Raw genomic sequence first — 15,632 nt, forward strand, 5'->3', positions numbered from 1 at the left:
CATTGGCTCTCTCAGCGAATGCAATGATGCCCACGGATAGCCTGTATTGTTGTCAGTTAAATGGGATCATGAGTGTCTGAAAGGTGTTTGAGAATGAACTGAAAATCATTTTCACAAGTGGATGATTACTTCTGCCACATGTTAACCGAACTCTATCAGAGTGGCCCAGATTTTTGAGACTGCATTAATTGCTCTTTCAACCTTGACTGAGGTTTCTCTTTAAGAAAGGCCTTTGCTGGACTAAACTGCTACACGTATTGATTTTTCTTTCTACATTTTTTTCATTGTTTGTGATAAATGAAGCCTTTTACAAGTAGAGAATTTATCATTCAAAATGTAGATAGATTGCTTCATTTCTTAGAATAAAAAGGCTGATCTAAAAATGATCTCTGTAGAAGGAGTAAGTCCATTCTCATTTCTCCCTCAGTGAATAGCTCCGGTATTCCACACACAATTATGCTTTTGCAGCTATTCATTAGTGCTGATTTTTTTCATCAAAAAGTGGAACCCTGCACTCTCACAGTGCGGTGAGGACTTAAAGCAAATAAGCTGCCACCTTCCTTCCTGTGTATGTCATCACATAACTGAAACTGAACCATAATATTTAGCAACATGGTTTTGCATTATGGTAGCACAAGGAAATGCACTTTGAGAGATACTCAAACTTTATGTAATTTAAAACATGGTTATGCCCAGACTTTTACAAGAAAATGTTTGTTCATTTTATTTACTCTGTTTCTGGAGAAGAAAACTATACTGACTGAGATGAGATGAGATGAGATGATATATAAAACATTTTTATCTGGAGGTTTCTGTGTTTTGTAGTGGAAATGTAATTTCTTGTAATTTTATTTTTTTCCAGGAAAAATAACTTTAAATATTAAATGAGAGTTTTTTCATGCCATGTTGTAATCATGTAATTCTGGGACTTCATACAAATCCAATTTTTGTTTTTTCATTTGGGAGTGAGTAAAGAGAAAGAAAGCAGTATTAAATAATATTGAAAAGAAGATTGCCGAACTGTTTTTAAAAGAAAAAGTCTCAGAAAAGTGATAGCATGGTTTGTACATTTGATTACATTTTCTTGTTACTGCAAAGCATGTTAGAAAATCTTTTCATTGGGGTGCTACTTCATGACTTAACATATTTTCTATGTGATTAGTAAAAGCAGGTGTATTAGTCCTAAGTTACTGGTAATCATGTGAGTAATATAAGAAAACTGAAGAAGGCAACCACACATGCATAGAAACTATAAATATACTTTCTAATGTGCATATATACAGACATAGATGTTATGTGTATATATCTCATTTATTGCATATTTTTACAGAATAGAAGTCTGTCACCTATATATGTTTCAATGTACATGAAAACATCAATTTTTTCTCCTTGTCAGAATATTTCTTAAACATTCTCAAAACATGATTTTAAAGAGAAGTCAAAACAAATCTAAGCAGTTGCTATTATATCATTCAGATAAAGGGGAAGTATTTCAGTGTCTTCTTTCCCTGTATATGGCTGAACTTCAATAATTCAAGAATGATTTTAGATTATTCCAACTTTGGAACCCAAATAAGAGCAAGAAAAATTGAAGCAAATAGTGTACTTAGTGTTTAGAAATATGCAACTGGCACTTCTGAATATCAGTTTCTTGTTTGCATTGCACAAAATCTTTTGCCTAAAGGTACAGTGTTTGAATGGCTGTTCTGTGTTTCTTGTTGATGCTGAGGATGTTTAATATAGGCTGAGCAACTGATGCTGTGCATTTTGTGTATATTATTTTGGATGTAGAGAGTGACTGTGGCTTCTGGGTGAATAAAAATACACTTATGGGTAGAGAAATAGCAGGTTGCAGCTCTGTGAGTTCATGACTGTGAGATTCTATTCTGGTTTGCAGTACTGGCCTTTACCTGAGATTCATGGAAAGTTACGCTGTTGTCCATCTTAAGAATAGAACATTCTTCAACTTAGCTCTAAGACTTAGCTCACTTCTGAATCTGTTAACCTATTAATTTTCTGCCCCAGTTGTGAAGACCAAGTGTCATTTAATTGTGAAAACTGGCTATTGTAGATTTTTTCTGTTCTAGACCTCAACTGCAGTTTCTACAGATCCTAGATGTTACTGTCTAAATACAGGAAGGTTCTTGAAGATTCTTAGGTACTTTGCGTCCATTTTTCTTTTATTTTTCTTAATTTTTTTTTTCTCCAAATAGAAAATGAATGAGAAAGAAAGGCTCAAAGACTCTAAAAACCTCAGTGGATCCTTCCACCTGAAAATGTTAGACTCTTGAGTAAGAGTTAATCTTTTTATCTTTCAGGAGCAGACACACTTAAGATGAGCACAGGTTCTATTCCTTGTAGATGGCTGAAACTTTAGGAAAAAACTGGTACCATTAAAGATGGCACTGGAAGAGGGATTAATAACATAATTATGTGTTTATAGTGATTTCTAAAACCAGACAGCATAAGTCTTTGCATTTCTATACTAAACCCCACTTTGTGTCATGAATATTACTTTCTTTGTTACCTGCTCTTATGTAAGATTTTTGAATTTTAATGTTAGATTCCACTCCTTTGTTCTTCAAGGAAGCTCTTCTTTAGCACCTTAGTTGGGAGTGATTTATAGGAGGAATAAAAGTGCACATTGTTATTTAATTTCTTTTTGTGTGCTTTATTATTTTATACGTTTGAATTTACTGTATCTTATAGGATTTCTGCCTGTACTGCCGAACTATAGGTGGTATATCTTAAATGAAGAGTAGTTTAAAAGGTGGCCAAGTAATAGAAAAACATCACCTTTTCTCTGATAAAAAATGTTCTTTTAATACCTATTATTTTAAAAGCACTTTTCTGCAGTAGGATCAGTTAATAATGACACTGAATAAGCACAGAGTTTCTAAGGTGTGATTACTTATTTTCTGATGTGCAAGAGGCAAGAAGTCTTTGTTAATCTGTGGTTTCTTTACGGTCGTTTAAGACATGCCAAGAGGGTGGAAACATGGTCAGGATATCTTTGTACTGTAGCTTTGAAGGGCTGTGTATTTTCAACTGGGTTTTCAAAATACAGCTTCAAAATGGGGCAGTTGCCTTCTGACCTATATAAAAAACCCTTCATGATACTCCAGGGGATGCAGGGGGATGCAGTAGCAGAATCACCATGAAGCACAGGGCAGTCTTAGGACTGAAAGAGACCAAAGGCCACCTGTGGACTTCTTTACTTTTCTCCCTCAGGTCATTAAGCTTCAAGGCTATGTGAAATTCATAATTTATTTCCCCTCCACCCTCTGACAATAGTAAACAGATTAGCATGGCAATAGCGATGTTGTGTGCTTTGGGGAAAGCTAATGCTCTGAAACATATATGAGAAGGAAAACAGTTCATGTTTTTTGGAAGAATGTATGACCATAAGTCTGTGAGGTAAACACTTGCTTAGTTTCAAAAAATAAATTTTAAAATAAACCCTTGTAGGTCCTTTTTTTGTACCCTTTCTGACGTAATCCTTACTCCTTTATTTTCATTGAATTTATAATAGTCACAGAATTAAGAAGTTAAAAAGACTGTGGCTAGATCTGGACTATTCAAAAAAGGCCACATCAACTGGTAATTTTGTACACAAATCCAATTATTTTCCTTTTCATGCCAATAAAAAGCAGAGTAACTAAGTAAGGTAGACCTTCAATACAGGTGTAGCAGAAGTCTAAGAAGTAAAAACACTGTTTTCATAATAATAAGGGAGCCACTACATAATCTGACAAACAATTAATAAGCAGTACTCTGAACATTTATTTTCTACATAAATTTGTCCTTTGTGGTGCCTAATGTGGGAGAAAACATTATTGAGAGTAAACCCAGAACAGGTATAAAGAAGTATTTGCCTTTATCTTGCTTACTCATTTCACATAAGATGTTGGTTCATTGCTCTGTTTTTTGACTGAGGTGCAAACTACTGGGCAGCAAAGCCACAGAAGTGAGTAGAGGGCAGCAGACCATATTCTCTTACCAGAGAGGCCCATGTTCATCTGACCAACCATCTCCCATCCCAGTTATTATAGCTACTTCATTATGTGTGTACTGGCATCCTCTGGAGAGTGCCTTGTGAAGCCAGCACTCATTGCTCTGAACAATCATTGTTCTGTCTTTGACCAGCCCAGCTGTGCCAGATGTCCTTGACAGAAGCTGGCCAGCCAGAAGGGGCATCTCATATGTAATATTTTGCCCTCCTGTCAGGTTTTAAGCAGCAGGTCCTTACCACTCATGGGCTCTTGCTTACAATCTCACAATCTCAGAAAAGCTCATCCTTTTCTTCTTGCTGTCTTTGTTTACAACAGTGCAACATGACCACAGTGACAGAAGAAGTGTCACCATAATGCCAGAAAATTCACTGCAAAATCTTGGGTAATGAGTGTGCTCTCTGTACCACCAAATAGTATCAGCATCTGTGGTTTTCTCTTCTCACTGGCTGATACTCCTGATTATGTCCTCTGATTCAAAGCCTGGAAATTGCTAAATTGACAAGGAGTTTTTGTAATCTAAGAGCCTTTATAGTGAAGTGCTTCTTTTTGGGAAATTAGATTCTACTTTACTCTGAAAAAAAATTTAATCTTGTGTGTCTGCTGACATTGTGTTATGTGAGCATTTTATCACACTATCTCTGGGACTGACTTCTCACAGACTAAATAAACGCTAGCAAATCTGTGGAAAACAAATGGAATAAAAACTGTTGGGAATGTCAACTTTTATAGCATAAAGTATTTCTGTGTAGTCAAAAGTGTTCTACATTAAGTTACTTTTTCTATTTTTCAGATAAAATTGGTGAAATAAAAAGTGAAAAGCGGGTTAATCTTTGCAAATGTGAGCATTTTTCTGATTTTTGCCTTGTTTTGACTGAAAAGGAATGTCTCTGCATCTTTATGATATGAGCAAATAGAAGAAAAATCACTTTTTACATATAATAACACTGAAGAAGCAGTTCAGTAGACAGAGTAAATTAATTCACAGGGGTTTTTTTTGGTCCTTCTAATGTCATGCTTCTTATTAATGGAAAACCACTCCCTTTATTATTTCCTTTGCAGGTACTTGTATGCTTTAGGACAGAAGGTTTGGAAGCGGTGGAAAAAACGCTACTTTGTCCTTGTTCAGGTTAGTAGCCAGCCATGAAATTTCAATAAAATAATCCTTGGACTATAAATTATGTATGATTTCTGGAGTAGTTTGTAAATCAGTGTCTTCAGGCAACACATGCAGTACTACTCCAAGCTTCTTGCAGCACAGAGACATCCAGATTTTTTTTTTATTTATATGCCTAGTAAACAGAAATATTACCAAGTTTTACAGATATATATAAATATGTCTTTACATGGAGCATTGTTTCAACTGAAACATAAAAAATTCTGGATAAAATTTTTGTGACCTTGTAATAGTTTGATGACAGCTTTTTGCCAGCACTCAATTTGAAATAAATTAATATTTCACAAATTGGACTGTACTTACTGTTAAATTTATTCTATCTCAGCAGATATTTCCTGACTTTGAAATAAAAGTAACAATACTTATATTAAGAACTTTTTCTGATTTTTTTAAAATGCTGCTATTTTTTCCTTCCTTGAAATATTAAATTGGGTAAAATTATGTAATTGTTACATAAAATATGGTCTAGTAGTTGTTCTTGGCCACAAAAATGTGCTATGCTCACATTTTATAATTTTTGTCCAAACCCAGAACTGTTAGTATTTTCACATGCTAGTGAATGGTGATACTGACTTGAGATAAATAAAATAGTAGATTTTGAGTGGTCAAAATAGAGAAATTAATGACTTTAGGGAGTCTTTGGAAAAAAGTCATTGTTTTCTGTTGGTGTTTCTCTTCAGATTACATTTGATGTTCTTCACAGTAAGTTCAGAGAATGCTGTTCTGTCTCCTTTATTTTATTGACAGAAAACTCCTAAAGTCTCAATATCCATAAGTATCATGCAAAGGTTAAAGCCTCTTAATGAGACTTTTTTAAGAACAAAAACTTCTAAAACTGCTTTACAGAAAGCCTGTTTTTTTTATAATGCTGTCAGTCACATTCACCTGGTCTCCTCATACTCCTAAGTGACTAAAACCATAAGGTTATAAAAAAACCAATTTTTGAATGAGTTCTTTATTAATGTTAAAAGCCAAGAGTATTTGAAGGAGATTCTGTAAAGTCTACAGAATTTATTTGGGTTCTAATTTTACCAAGGTCCTGTGTGAAGAGATGAGGATATTATGTTACTATTAATATTTGTTGGGAAGATCTCTGTATAGGATAGCTGTCCAGGCATGGCTGTGAACAGAAAATAATTTCTAGTTGCAAAGAAAAACAGTAAGACTACATGCTCCTTTGTCCTTCATGCTTTTCTTCAACATTCATCCTACTTGTCACTCCTTTCACAGAAAGAATGAATTTGTTCTTTTCCTCTAAGCCACAGGTGTCATCTGATTTTTAAATTGTACATCTAAGAGACACAGTCTTTATGTGCTTACAATATGGAACCATCATCTGAGAGACTGGTTTATTCCACTCAAGTTAATTTTAACTATTTTCTACTCTCTATGCTGAAATTGAAATACTGGAGGAGAATATTACAGGAATTTTCCTACTGTGATGGGATTTAGTAATCTATTTCATTTTAAAACAGCTATCAATTCAATAAAGCTATATAAAAAATACAATGTTAAATCAATATTTACTGTCCAGACAGCTCTGGCTCATTTATATAGTCCTGCTGTGATACATTCCCTGGCAATAAGCTGAAGTCAATACATGTGAAATAAGCATTTAGTAATGGACCAGTCTGTTGTATTGATACATTATTGACTTATTGACAAGTCTTCTTCTATATATTAACTTTTAGCTTACAGTAGTAAAACTTCAAGGACATGAAATTCAGTGCTAGAACAGAGGCTACCAGTATGGTTTACACACACTTTGAAAATTTAACTCAGTTGTGACAGTAGATGAATAGTGTTGATTTTTTCCGAGTGTGATGTGAGTAACGTGCACCTTCATTATTGCTGCACCTTTTGCAAGTTGTTAGTGGTTTCTTAAAGAACAGATCAATGTTATAGAAAGGTTACAGTATCTGGAAATTTTAACCTCTTCATTTTATTTGATTTTTTTTCCTGTGGTATCCAGTCACTTCTCTAAAAGGTTATTAATTTAAAACTAGAAAAAGACAGGGACATAACACGTTTGGTAAAAAGCCTCTGCCATACCTGTTTTACTTAATTTACTGTCTGATATCTTCCTCCAGTAATTGGAATGCAGATCCACTTCTGTCCTTTTAATTTTACCTGGTCAAATGTTTGAAAAGTCAGTCATTTGTTTTATGGATAATTTTTTTCTAAACATGCAAACCACTCTGGGTAATTCTTGATGCTGAACTCCTGGAGTGGGCAGCCCTGTGATGGCTTGTAGCAGACACCACAGAATCAGCTGCCAGGTGTGCAGTGACACCTCCTCCCAGCACATTAAAGTCTGGGCACCCAGTGGGGGCATCCCTTAGTGACATTCCTCAAAAGTCACAATCACACTTCTGTACCGGTCTGTCATAAATGCATAGGTTGTTGGGTTTCTCCCTTGTTACAAACAGGTAGAACAACTGATCGTCAGGTGTTTGGACATCTGGAAAATAACAAAATTCAAATAAATGCAGATGTAGGAAGAGAATTGTCTTATATTCTGTCAAGATTACTGTTCAAGAGGACAAACTGATTCTGTTTTTGTCTGAGAAGTGTTTTACACAGTCCTGACTTTTGAGTACTCATTATTCTATGATGTATTTATGTTAATTTGCTGAATTCTTAGGCAAAGCTGATTATAACTCCATTTACTACTAACAGTACACTTAAGTCCAGTCATGGATCTATATTTAAAAGTGTTATTTCAGACTGTGCTGGTGATTCTTTTTGTTCTAAGTGAGAGCAGCCACTGATGACCATAAGGGAAAGGGTTTAAGAGACTTCAAGTGTAAATAAATGGGGCAAGTTCTGTATTTCTTTGTTTTGTTGAAACTTTTTTCCCCACCAAAATTTTCTTGAATTTTTCCTATCAGTTTCTTTGGTCATGAAAATTCAAAATGTCTCATTTTCAACAAAAATATGAAGTCACCGATCATGACTGATCCTTTAAAATAAGAGAACACATTTGCAATATGTTCAATAAAATAAAATCAGCAGCATTATAATATCTGTCTTGTTATAGTGGTAAGGTTAAAAATGAATAAAAATGCATAGCCCAGATCTGGCACAAGTTTATCTTCAAAAACATTTAGTGGCTGAAGAAATTGGAAAAATATGGGCAGCTTATTTCATTCAACCAAATGGAATAAATTGAAAAATGTTTTTACTACAGCGTCCAGTATCAAAAATTAAAATTGTAGATTCAGTTTGCAAAGAAAAGAAAAGGAGGAAGCTCTCATTAAATATAATGCTAATTGCAAAGGATTTAGAGTTGTGTGACTAACTAACAGCTCCTTCCATTTTTGTCCATGAGGGCAATATGGTTGTGGGACAATAAGCAGGGAAGTACCAAGCAGTGACAGAGGTGATGCTGCTGCCAGGCCTAGAGCAGAGGGCACAGTGTAGGGATGAGCCCCATGTCAGGGTTGAGGTCAGGTTGGCAGGGACAGCCCCAGCCCTGGCTGTCTGCCCACAGCCCACACTCCCATTTCAGCCTCCTGGGGCCATCATCCCCAGCCCAGAAATGCCACAGCAGGGCTGGTCTCCCGTTCCCCACATCCCAGTCCATCCTTGGCCTGTGCCCAGGGCTTGGGCTGGGGCTGGTTGCCCTGTTCCCAGCTGGACCCTGTCTGCAAGGCCCTGCCTTTTCAGCCCAGGGATACCTTAAAATATTTAAACCAAAATACAGTAATTTTCTAAAGTATGAAATGAATGAAAGTAAATCCGTGGGCTCAATGCACAAATAGCAAGGTGGAACTCTGCTATGCCTGTCATGCTAGAGGATGGACTAGCTGCTTCTAGTAGTCCCTTTCTGGCCTGAAAATCTGACTTTTGGGGTAGACTAGATTGTCTTTTGTGTATATGTATGTTTCATGTGGTCTTGGTGTGCCCATTTAAGCGAATGCACCAAATCTGATATGGAAAGCTGATGCTCAGTTTCCGTTACCTGACAGTGTCTCTCAAATTCATATCCCTGTAAAGCTGTCTTTGCTTAACTAATGAAATAACTAAAATTAGAAGAGCTATGTTTGGTTTCTCTCTGCTATAGACTCCTGCTGTGGTTCTGGAGACACCAGTTTGGCATTTGAGGCCCGATGGCCATTTATTTTACAGAGAGAGCTGTTAAACCTGTTCCTTTTGCTTGTACAGGCTGTGCCAAGGATGTTTAGCCACCATGCACTACATGCAAATAGTCCTGTTTCAAAAAAGCCTAATATGTAAAATAATGAAATATTTTTAAAGCACAGATAATAGTTACACATTCCATTCTTATTTTCAAAAAGCATCAACCTTTTACAAAGAGTAAAGGTAGAGCACCAGTAAATATATGAGTGAAGCTGAAATCAGCTGTCTAAATTTTACTTCAAAAAGGATCATTCCTGAAGTTGTATTGTTTTAATAAATGTAGATAGTTTAGCAGAGCAATCAGCAGTCAAAATAAAAATAATCCATTATCTATTAGATGAGCTCCTTACCTGTCTGGAAATCCTGCCATAATTTTACAGATAGTTTAAAACAAGTCTGTTGGCCATGTATCCTACAGTCCTTGGGGATGAGAGTTTCAGAGGTGAATTCACTTCCCTTTATTTTCAAGTATTCACAGATTGATGTGCTCTTTCTTCTGGTCATCTTCTATAATCCTCCCAGCTCTTCATGTAGAGCTGGGAGTGCATCAGTTTTGTTTCAGTGATTGCTTTTCTCTTCACAGATATTACATTTCTTTCTTTATCATTCTTTATCTTTCCAGTCAGCTTTTCCTTACTTATCCTTATAATTTTGTGTTCTGTCTACAGAGGAAAAAAACCACCTGGTGACAGTCTCTTCTTATTGCTTCATAAGTTTTTGATAATTGTACCTGATGACAAGTAACTAACGCTGTCCATGCCAGCTGCCCGCAGCTTGGCCTACATGGTGCATTATCTAGTGAGCCAAGCAGTGCAGGAGTGCGTGAGAGTACAGATGCAAAAAGCACAGAAGTTAGATTGTAAAATCAAACTGGAGGTTCTGATACTTCCCATCATTAGCTAGAACTGGCCAGATTATACGTTCCCTTTCCCAGTTTCATGGTAATTGTGCCACTCATTCTGCAAATAGTACTTTTATACATAAAAGTTCTTGTTTTCCCCATTTCTTGGAATATAGTTTTTTTCCTCTTACAGTATACTGAGTAATTTGGTCAGTACCACAATACTAAGTATTTTCACTACCAGAATCTAAATAGCTTCACTTCATTTTATCATAAAGCACCAGCCCAAAATGTATTTCAGGAAACTACAGAGAGGTATGTTTGTGGGTTATTTCTTTTGGAGTTTTTTTCCTTCATTTTGGCAGAAAGGGGAGAGGAGAAATTTTACACTGTAAATACTTCTGGGAAAGGGAAAAAAAAAGGGGATTTATTTATTCAGTGCAAATGAAAGCTAATTTAAACCATGGTACATTTGTTATACAGTTCTGAAATGCAATTCATTAATTAAGAAATCCTTTCTTATTCAGGTTAGCCAATACACATTTGCAATGTGCAGTTACAGAGAAAAGAAGTCTGAGCCTCAAGAACTGATGCAACTGGAAGGATACACTGTGGATTACACAGCTCCTCACACAGGTACTTTTCATTATTTTGAAGTAGCACAATATATTTGTGTAAAATAGCTGTTTCAATTTGCTCGTTTTGATCTAGCAGCAAAAACTCCCAAGGTTCTTTGGCAGAAAAAATCCCAAGATTCTTTGGCAATTATTCCACCAGGACATTCTGATATGAAAAATCATACTTCTGGAAATAAGTTTGTTGTAAGACTAATGGAAAATAAACTTTGCACTAAAGTTTCCTGAAACATTGTAAGATCACATATAATACAAGGAGAAAATTGACAATTCTAGTTAGTCTTCCCCTTTTCTCTTTTTGATGGTGGTGGCACGTGGCAGTATACTGTGAAGTATATTCATAAATAATTTAGAAAAGAAGACAAATTATGACAATGCCTGTGAAAGACAAGTTACTCATACTAATAAAAAATAAATTTGGAGATATCAGAAAAATCTTCACAAGTTAATATTAAAATGGAAAAGGGCAATCACGTGCAGAGAAAAACAATTCTACCTATGCAGTGGAGGGTTATGAAATTAGGAAACTTCTGAGACATTAAAGATTGATCAGGAGGATGTTTTAAAGAAAAGCGAAATAGCATATGGCAAGGAGAAGATAAATAAGGGATAAGTTGGAGCTGAATTCAAAGTGGAGTCATGTAAATATTTTCTCCTGTGATTTCTATATTTGTTCTACTTATGTTACTTCTATATATTACCATTTGATCCTTATAGCTCTAGATTTATCTTATTTCTAGGTCATAAATACCTATAAAATGTTTTAACACACTCCTCCACATGCACACACACTCTGAGTAAAACCAATAATGTAATAAACACTGATGGTGCTTTAGAAGTAATTTCTATTTATCAAGATTACCTTCTTATTTACTGCTTCAGGTCTTCAGGGTGGTCGGATGTTTTTCAATGCTGTTAAAGAGGGTGATACTGTGATATTTGCCAGTGACGATGAGCAGGATAGAATACTCTGGGTTCAAGCTATGTACAGAGCCACAGGTCAATCTTACAAGCCTGTTCCTGCAAGTCAAGCTCAGAAGATGAATCTTAAAGGAGGCAATGCCAACACAGATATATCCCCACTTTGTAAGTTGGCTTTTCTTTTCTTTTGTGGCTTTGGTTTTGGGTTTTGCTGGTAAAATAAGTAGCAGCTCCCTCAGTGAAGTTTAATTAAGCAGAACTTATTCACTAGGCAAATGTGTCTAGCCCTTCATTGTTAGCCAAAAGCTCTTTAACTTGGATTATTATTAACAACAAGGGAAATCCTGACTTGCAGGTCATTATTTTTATTATAATCCATGAAAATACAGCAATTAGCTTCATATTCCTTACAATTGACCCATATATTACCATGGAGACGGTGTTTGGTCTGCATTATATTTTTCATTAGCCAGCCAGTGTAGTGTTGAATAGAAAGGCGTCAATCTATTCTCAGAATTTTTATAGATTTAGATCAGCTTTATCATACATTGTATGTATATCAGTTATGAGAAAAATTGCTATGCAAACAGTACATTGTGAGTTGAAAGGCAATAGATGGGGCTCCTGGATTTTTTTTTGGCACATACTGTAATATTAAATTACATATAAAAATTCTTTAAATTATTCAGGTTTAAATTTTCATCACCTTTCTTAGAGGAAAGTATGGTTTCAGAGAAATACATAGATAGTATGTAATAAGCATATTTTAAATCTTCATGTTGTCTCTTTGAAAGTATTCTGTCATGTAGATATCTGCACAAAGGAAGCTTTTTCTGTTTTTTATATTGTTACAGAGGCTTAGTACAATCTACTGACCTTTTGTAGTAGCCATCAAATTTCTTGAACATCATAAGATTATTATACAATAATCTCTCTTCATTATCATATAACCATACATGCATAGTGATAGAAGGGAGGCATATGTTTTAGACTAAACTTGGTTTAGTGTCTGAAGTCTTTAACAGGTTGATCCAAAACATTCTCTTCCCTTAGCCCTGCTATCACTCAGTCTCACAACCTTCTATTCATCCTCTAATCTTATATCAGTTTGCTGTCAGAAATCAGTAAAATGTGCTTTTTAAACTTAGTAATATTTGTCTGAAATCCTGAGGAGTTCTCAATGTCATTGAGCTTTTCAATGTCAAGGTCATTGAAAAAAAGTTTAATCCCACAAAAGCACTGACATCTATTTTACATCCAAAACAATTTGGAAGGGCATTAATCTGAAACACCTTGTGAAGTAATCATTCATTATGTGGCTGTTAAGGTGAGGTAGGATGGAAGTAACATTGCAAAAGCAAAGGTGAGGCAACAGCCAAGTGCTTCTGCTCACCTCCTCCCAGTTCCCTGGATTTGTGCTCAGTGGTGGGAGCTCACCGTGTTCCTGCCTAATGTCCCTACTTCGTGTGCATCAATTAGAAATCACAAAAGAATTTGCCACTGACAGCAATGGCTAAGGACCTTCTCCTGGTTTTGGACATGGTGTTCACCCAGAAGTGAAGGCCACTAGAAAACTGACTACAGGGCAATGAAAATTATAGAAAGCAAAAGGTACAAAAAACAATCACACGTTTGGATATACTGAAACTGTGTTTTCAGAGATAAAACTACTGATAATGTTAAATAATTAAACAGCAAGATTATAACATCTTGATATTATTTTAGACATTATTTTAGAGGGACTACAGTTCCTAGGTGGAAACCGCAGAAAAAGTAAGGATTATTTTAAAGATGTTTTAAGGGAAGCTCAAAATATCATGTATTTTTCTGTCATGGTTATGTATCTACTTACACAAACTCATATGACTGAACTGTATATAAATCAAAATTCCATGTTTAAATTACTATTTTATTTGTGTTTAATATCCTTCAATGTTGATATTTTGTAATAATTCACAAAATAATTCATAACTTATAATAGTTCATAAATTTATTTGCAATAGTGTAACTTGTGGAATTTAATTTAATGTGATATTTAGAACCATTCTTTGACTGATTTCTATAATACCCCAGTTCTCTCTACCTGCGTAAATGCTTTTATTCTGTCACTTATACTGCAGCTAGAAATGGGCACAATCAAATTAATCAGTTTTTAAGAGACTTCAGGAGCTGGGGTTTTCACATATAATCTTAAATAATTTTCTAAGAGTCCTACTTCCTTTAAAAATATACAGTGCTGTATTTCTTGGGGCGTAGTTTTACTCCTAGAGAAGACTCTTATCTGACCTTTTAATAGACATTTAAATAGATTCAGTTTCACAGAAGTTAATTTTCTTTTCCCCTAGAAAAATGTTTGCATGAACCTAAGCATCTTTTATTTTTAATCAAGATATAACACCACGTACTAGAGAGCTGGCATATATATTAAATTAAATTCATTTCCAATTTTTTGTTCTTTACTATGGTACATTTTTAGTATTAGGAAATACAGTTTTGAACAGATAATACCTATTTTTATGTTTCCTGTTGATGAACAATTTAAGCATTTTCAGACAATAGAAGATCACATTGTTTTAGTTTCTGCAGTATATCATGCAATGACATGCCCACATACAGAAAGCAGAAAACCAGCTTGGGCTTTGCGAAACAAATGTCAGTTAATGGCATTCAAACCTCAAAAGTCTGTTCCCATTTTCTTTATCCTCTAAGATGAAAAATCAACTCATCCTGATAAAATGTTCCAAATGAATTTTTTATTACTTGGAGAAAATTAAATATCTTTAAACTGCAGGATGTAGAAAAAAGTCAACTTGAGGAGAAATGTTTCAATATTTTTCTGTATTGTGTTTATAAAATATCTCCTTTCATCCTGAAATTTTCTTGATAGTTATGAAAAACATATGAAAGTGGTATGTAACAGAATCAAACTACTATTGTACTTGTCCACCTTCTAAAATGTATATTAGTCAATTTTTTCATCTGTAAGTAACTTGGTATTGCAGTCTTGTGGTATTAGGTGACTCCAAAACAAAAGTGAAGACAGGCTAATGTCAGCGAATGATCAAGGAAAGGAGACTGACCTTCAGATCCACTGTTCTGCATAAGCATGCTGAATGAAAGAATAGAGTCTTTAAGGATGCATGATTGTAGAATAGCCAGAAGTTTCCCAAGGACACTAATGTTTTAGGGAAAGCACCAATGAAAAACAGATTAATTTGAATCACATAAAGGTTCAGGAAGTGATCCCTTTTTAATGAGTAATGCATTAGGAGATATATTCATACCGTTGAAAAGGCTGCTGGGGTGCTTAGCACTGCTAATAACTTGTTCATAACACAGGAGTTAAAAGCAGCACGTGAGGGGATTGTCATGTGTTAATGAAGAAATACAAAGCTAAACATTCTGAACCGATACACTCATGATTCAGTCTCTTTCGATTAGTTACATTTTTAGAAACAAACAAGTCTAAAGTGTTCTTTTTTATTTGACATCATTTTCTCAGCAGGTTTTGCAGCTTTATGTCCACCACACCCTTCTGTCTGGGTAGGAAAAGAAGACTGGAGTAACTCCATTCTCCTTTCATGTTTCCCCAGTCCCCTTTAGGTCCATTTCCTTCTTGCCTCCAACCATCCTGTCTCCCTTTTAGAAAGAAAATGTTTACACCAGCCTCCACCACCTCAGACAGCCAGTAAGTCACCTGTGTGCTCTCTTCTGTACTAGTCAGGAACACGTAAAAACTATCTACAATCAAATCTGCCCTTCAGCAAAATACTGGCAGTAAATCAGTGTGGTATCCCCACCCTGACAGTCAGAGCATATGGGCCAGCTGCTTTGTCATTCTCTACCACTTTCTCTGCAGAAGTTATTTCATGGCCTGATACCTAAATTATATAGTTCTGGGGTCA

General features: G+C 35.3%; 1 protein-coding gene across 6 annotated transcripts in view; it reads left to right on the forward strand.

The window, feature by feature from the left end:
- CADPS2 (calcium dependent secretion activator 2) overlaps positions 1-15,632 on the forward strand; it is a 282,332-nt gene that overhangs the window by 168,874 nt on the left and 97,826 nt on the right. For all 6 annotated transcript variants that reach the window (XM_021553475.3, XM_021553479.3, XM_077783432.1 and 3 more), the window contains exons 9-11: positions 5,073-5,139; positions 10,699-10,807; positions 11,689-11,892. In XM_021553475.3, the coding sequence (XP_021409150.2) occupies positions 5,073-5,139; positions 10,699-10,807; positions 11,689-11,892 (380 nt within the window). The remainder of the gene's footprint in view (positions 1-5,072; positions 5,140-10,698; positions 10,808-11,688; positions 11,893-15,632) is intronic.

Source organism: Lonchura striata, chromosome 5 (assembly GCF_046129695.1).
Source record: "Lonchura striata isolate bLonStr1 chromosome 5, bLonStr1.mat, whole genome shotgun sequence".
Taxonomy (NCBI): domain Eukaryota; kingdom Metazoa; phylum Chordata; class Aves; order Passeriformes; family Estrildidae; genus Lonchura; species Lonchura striata.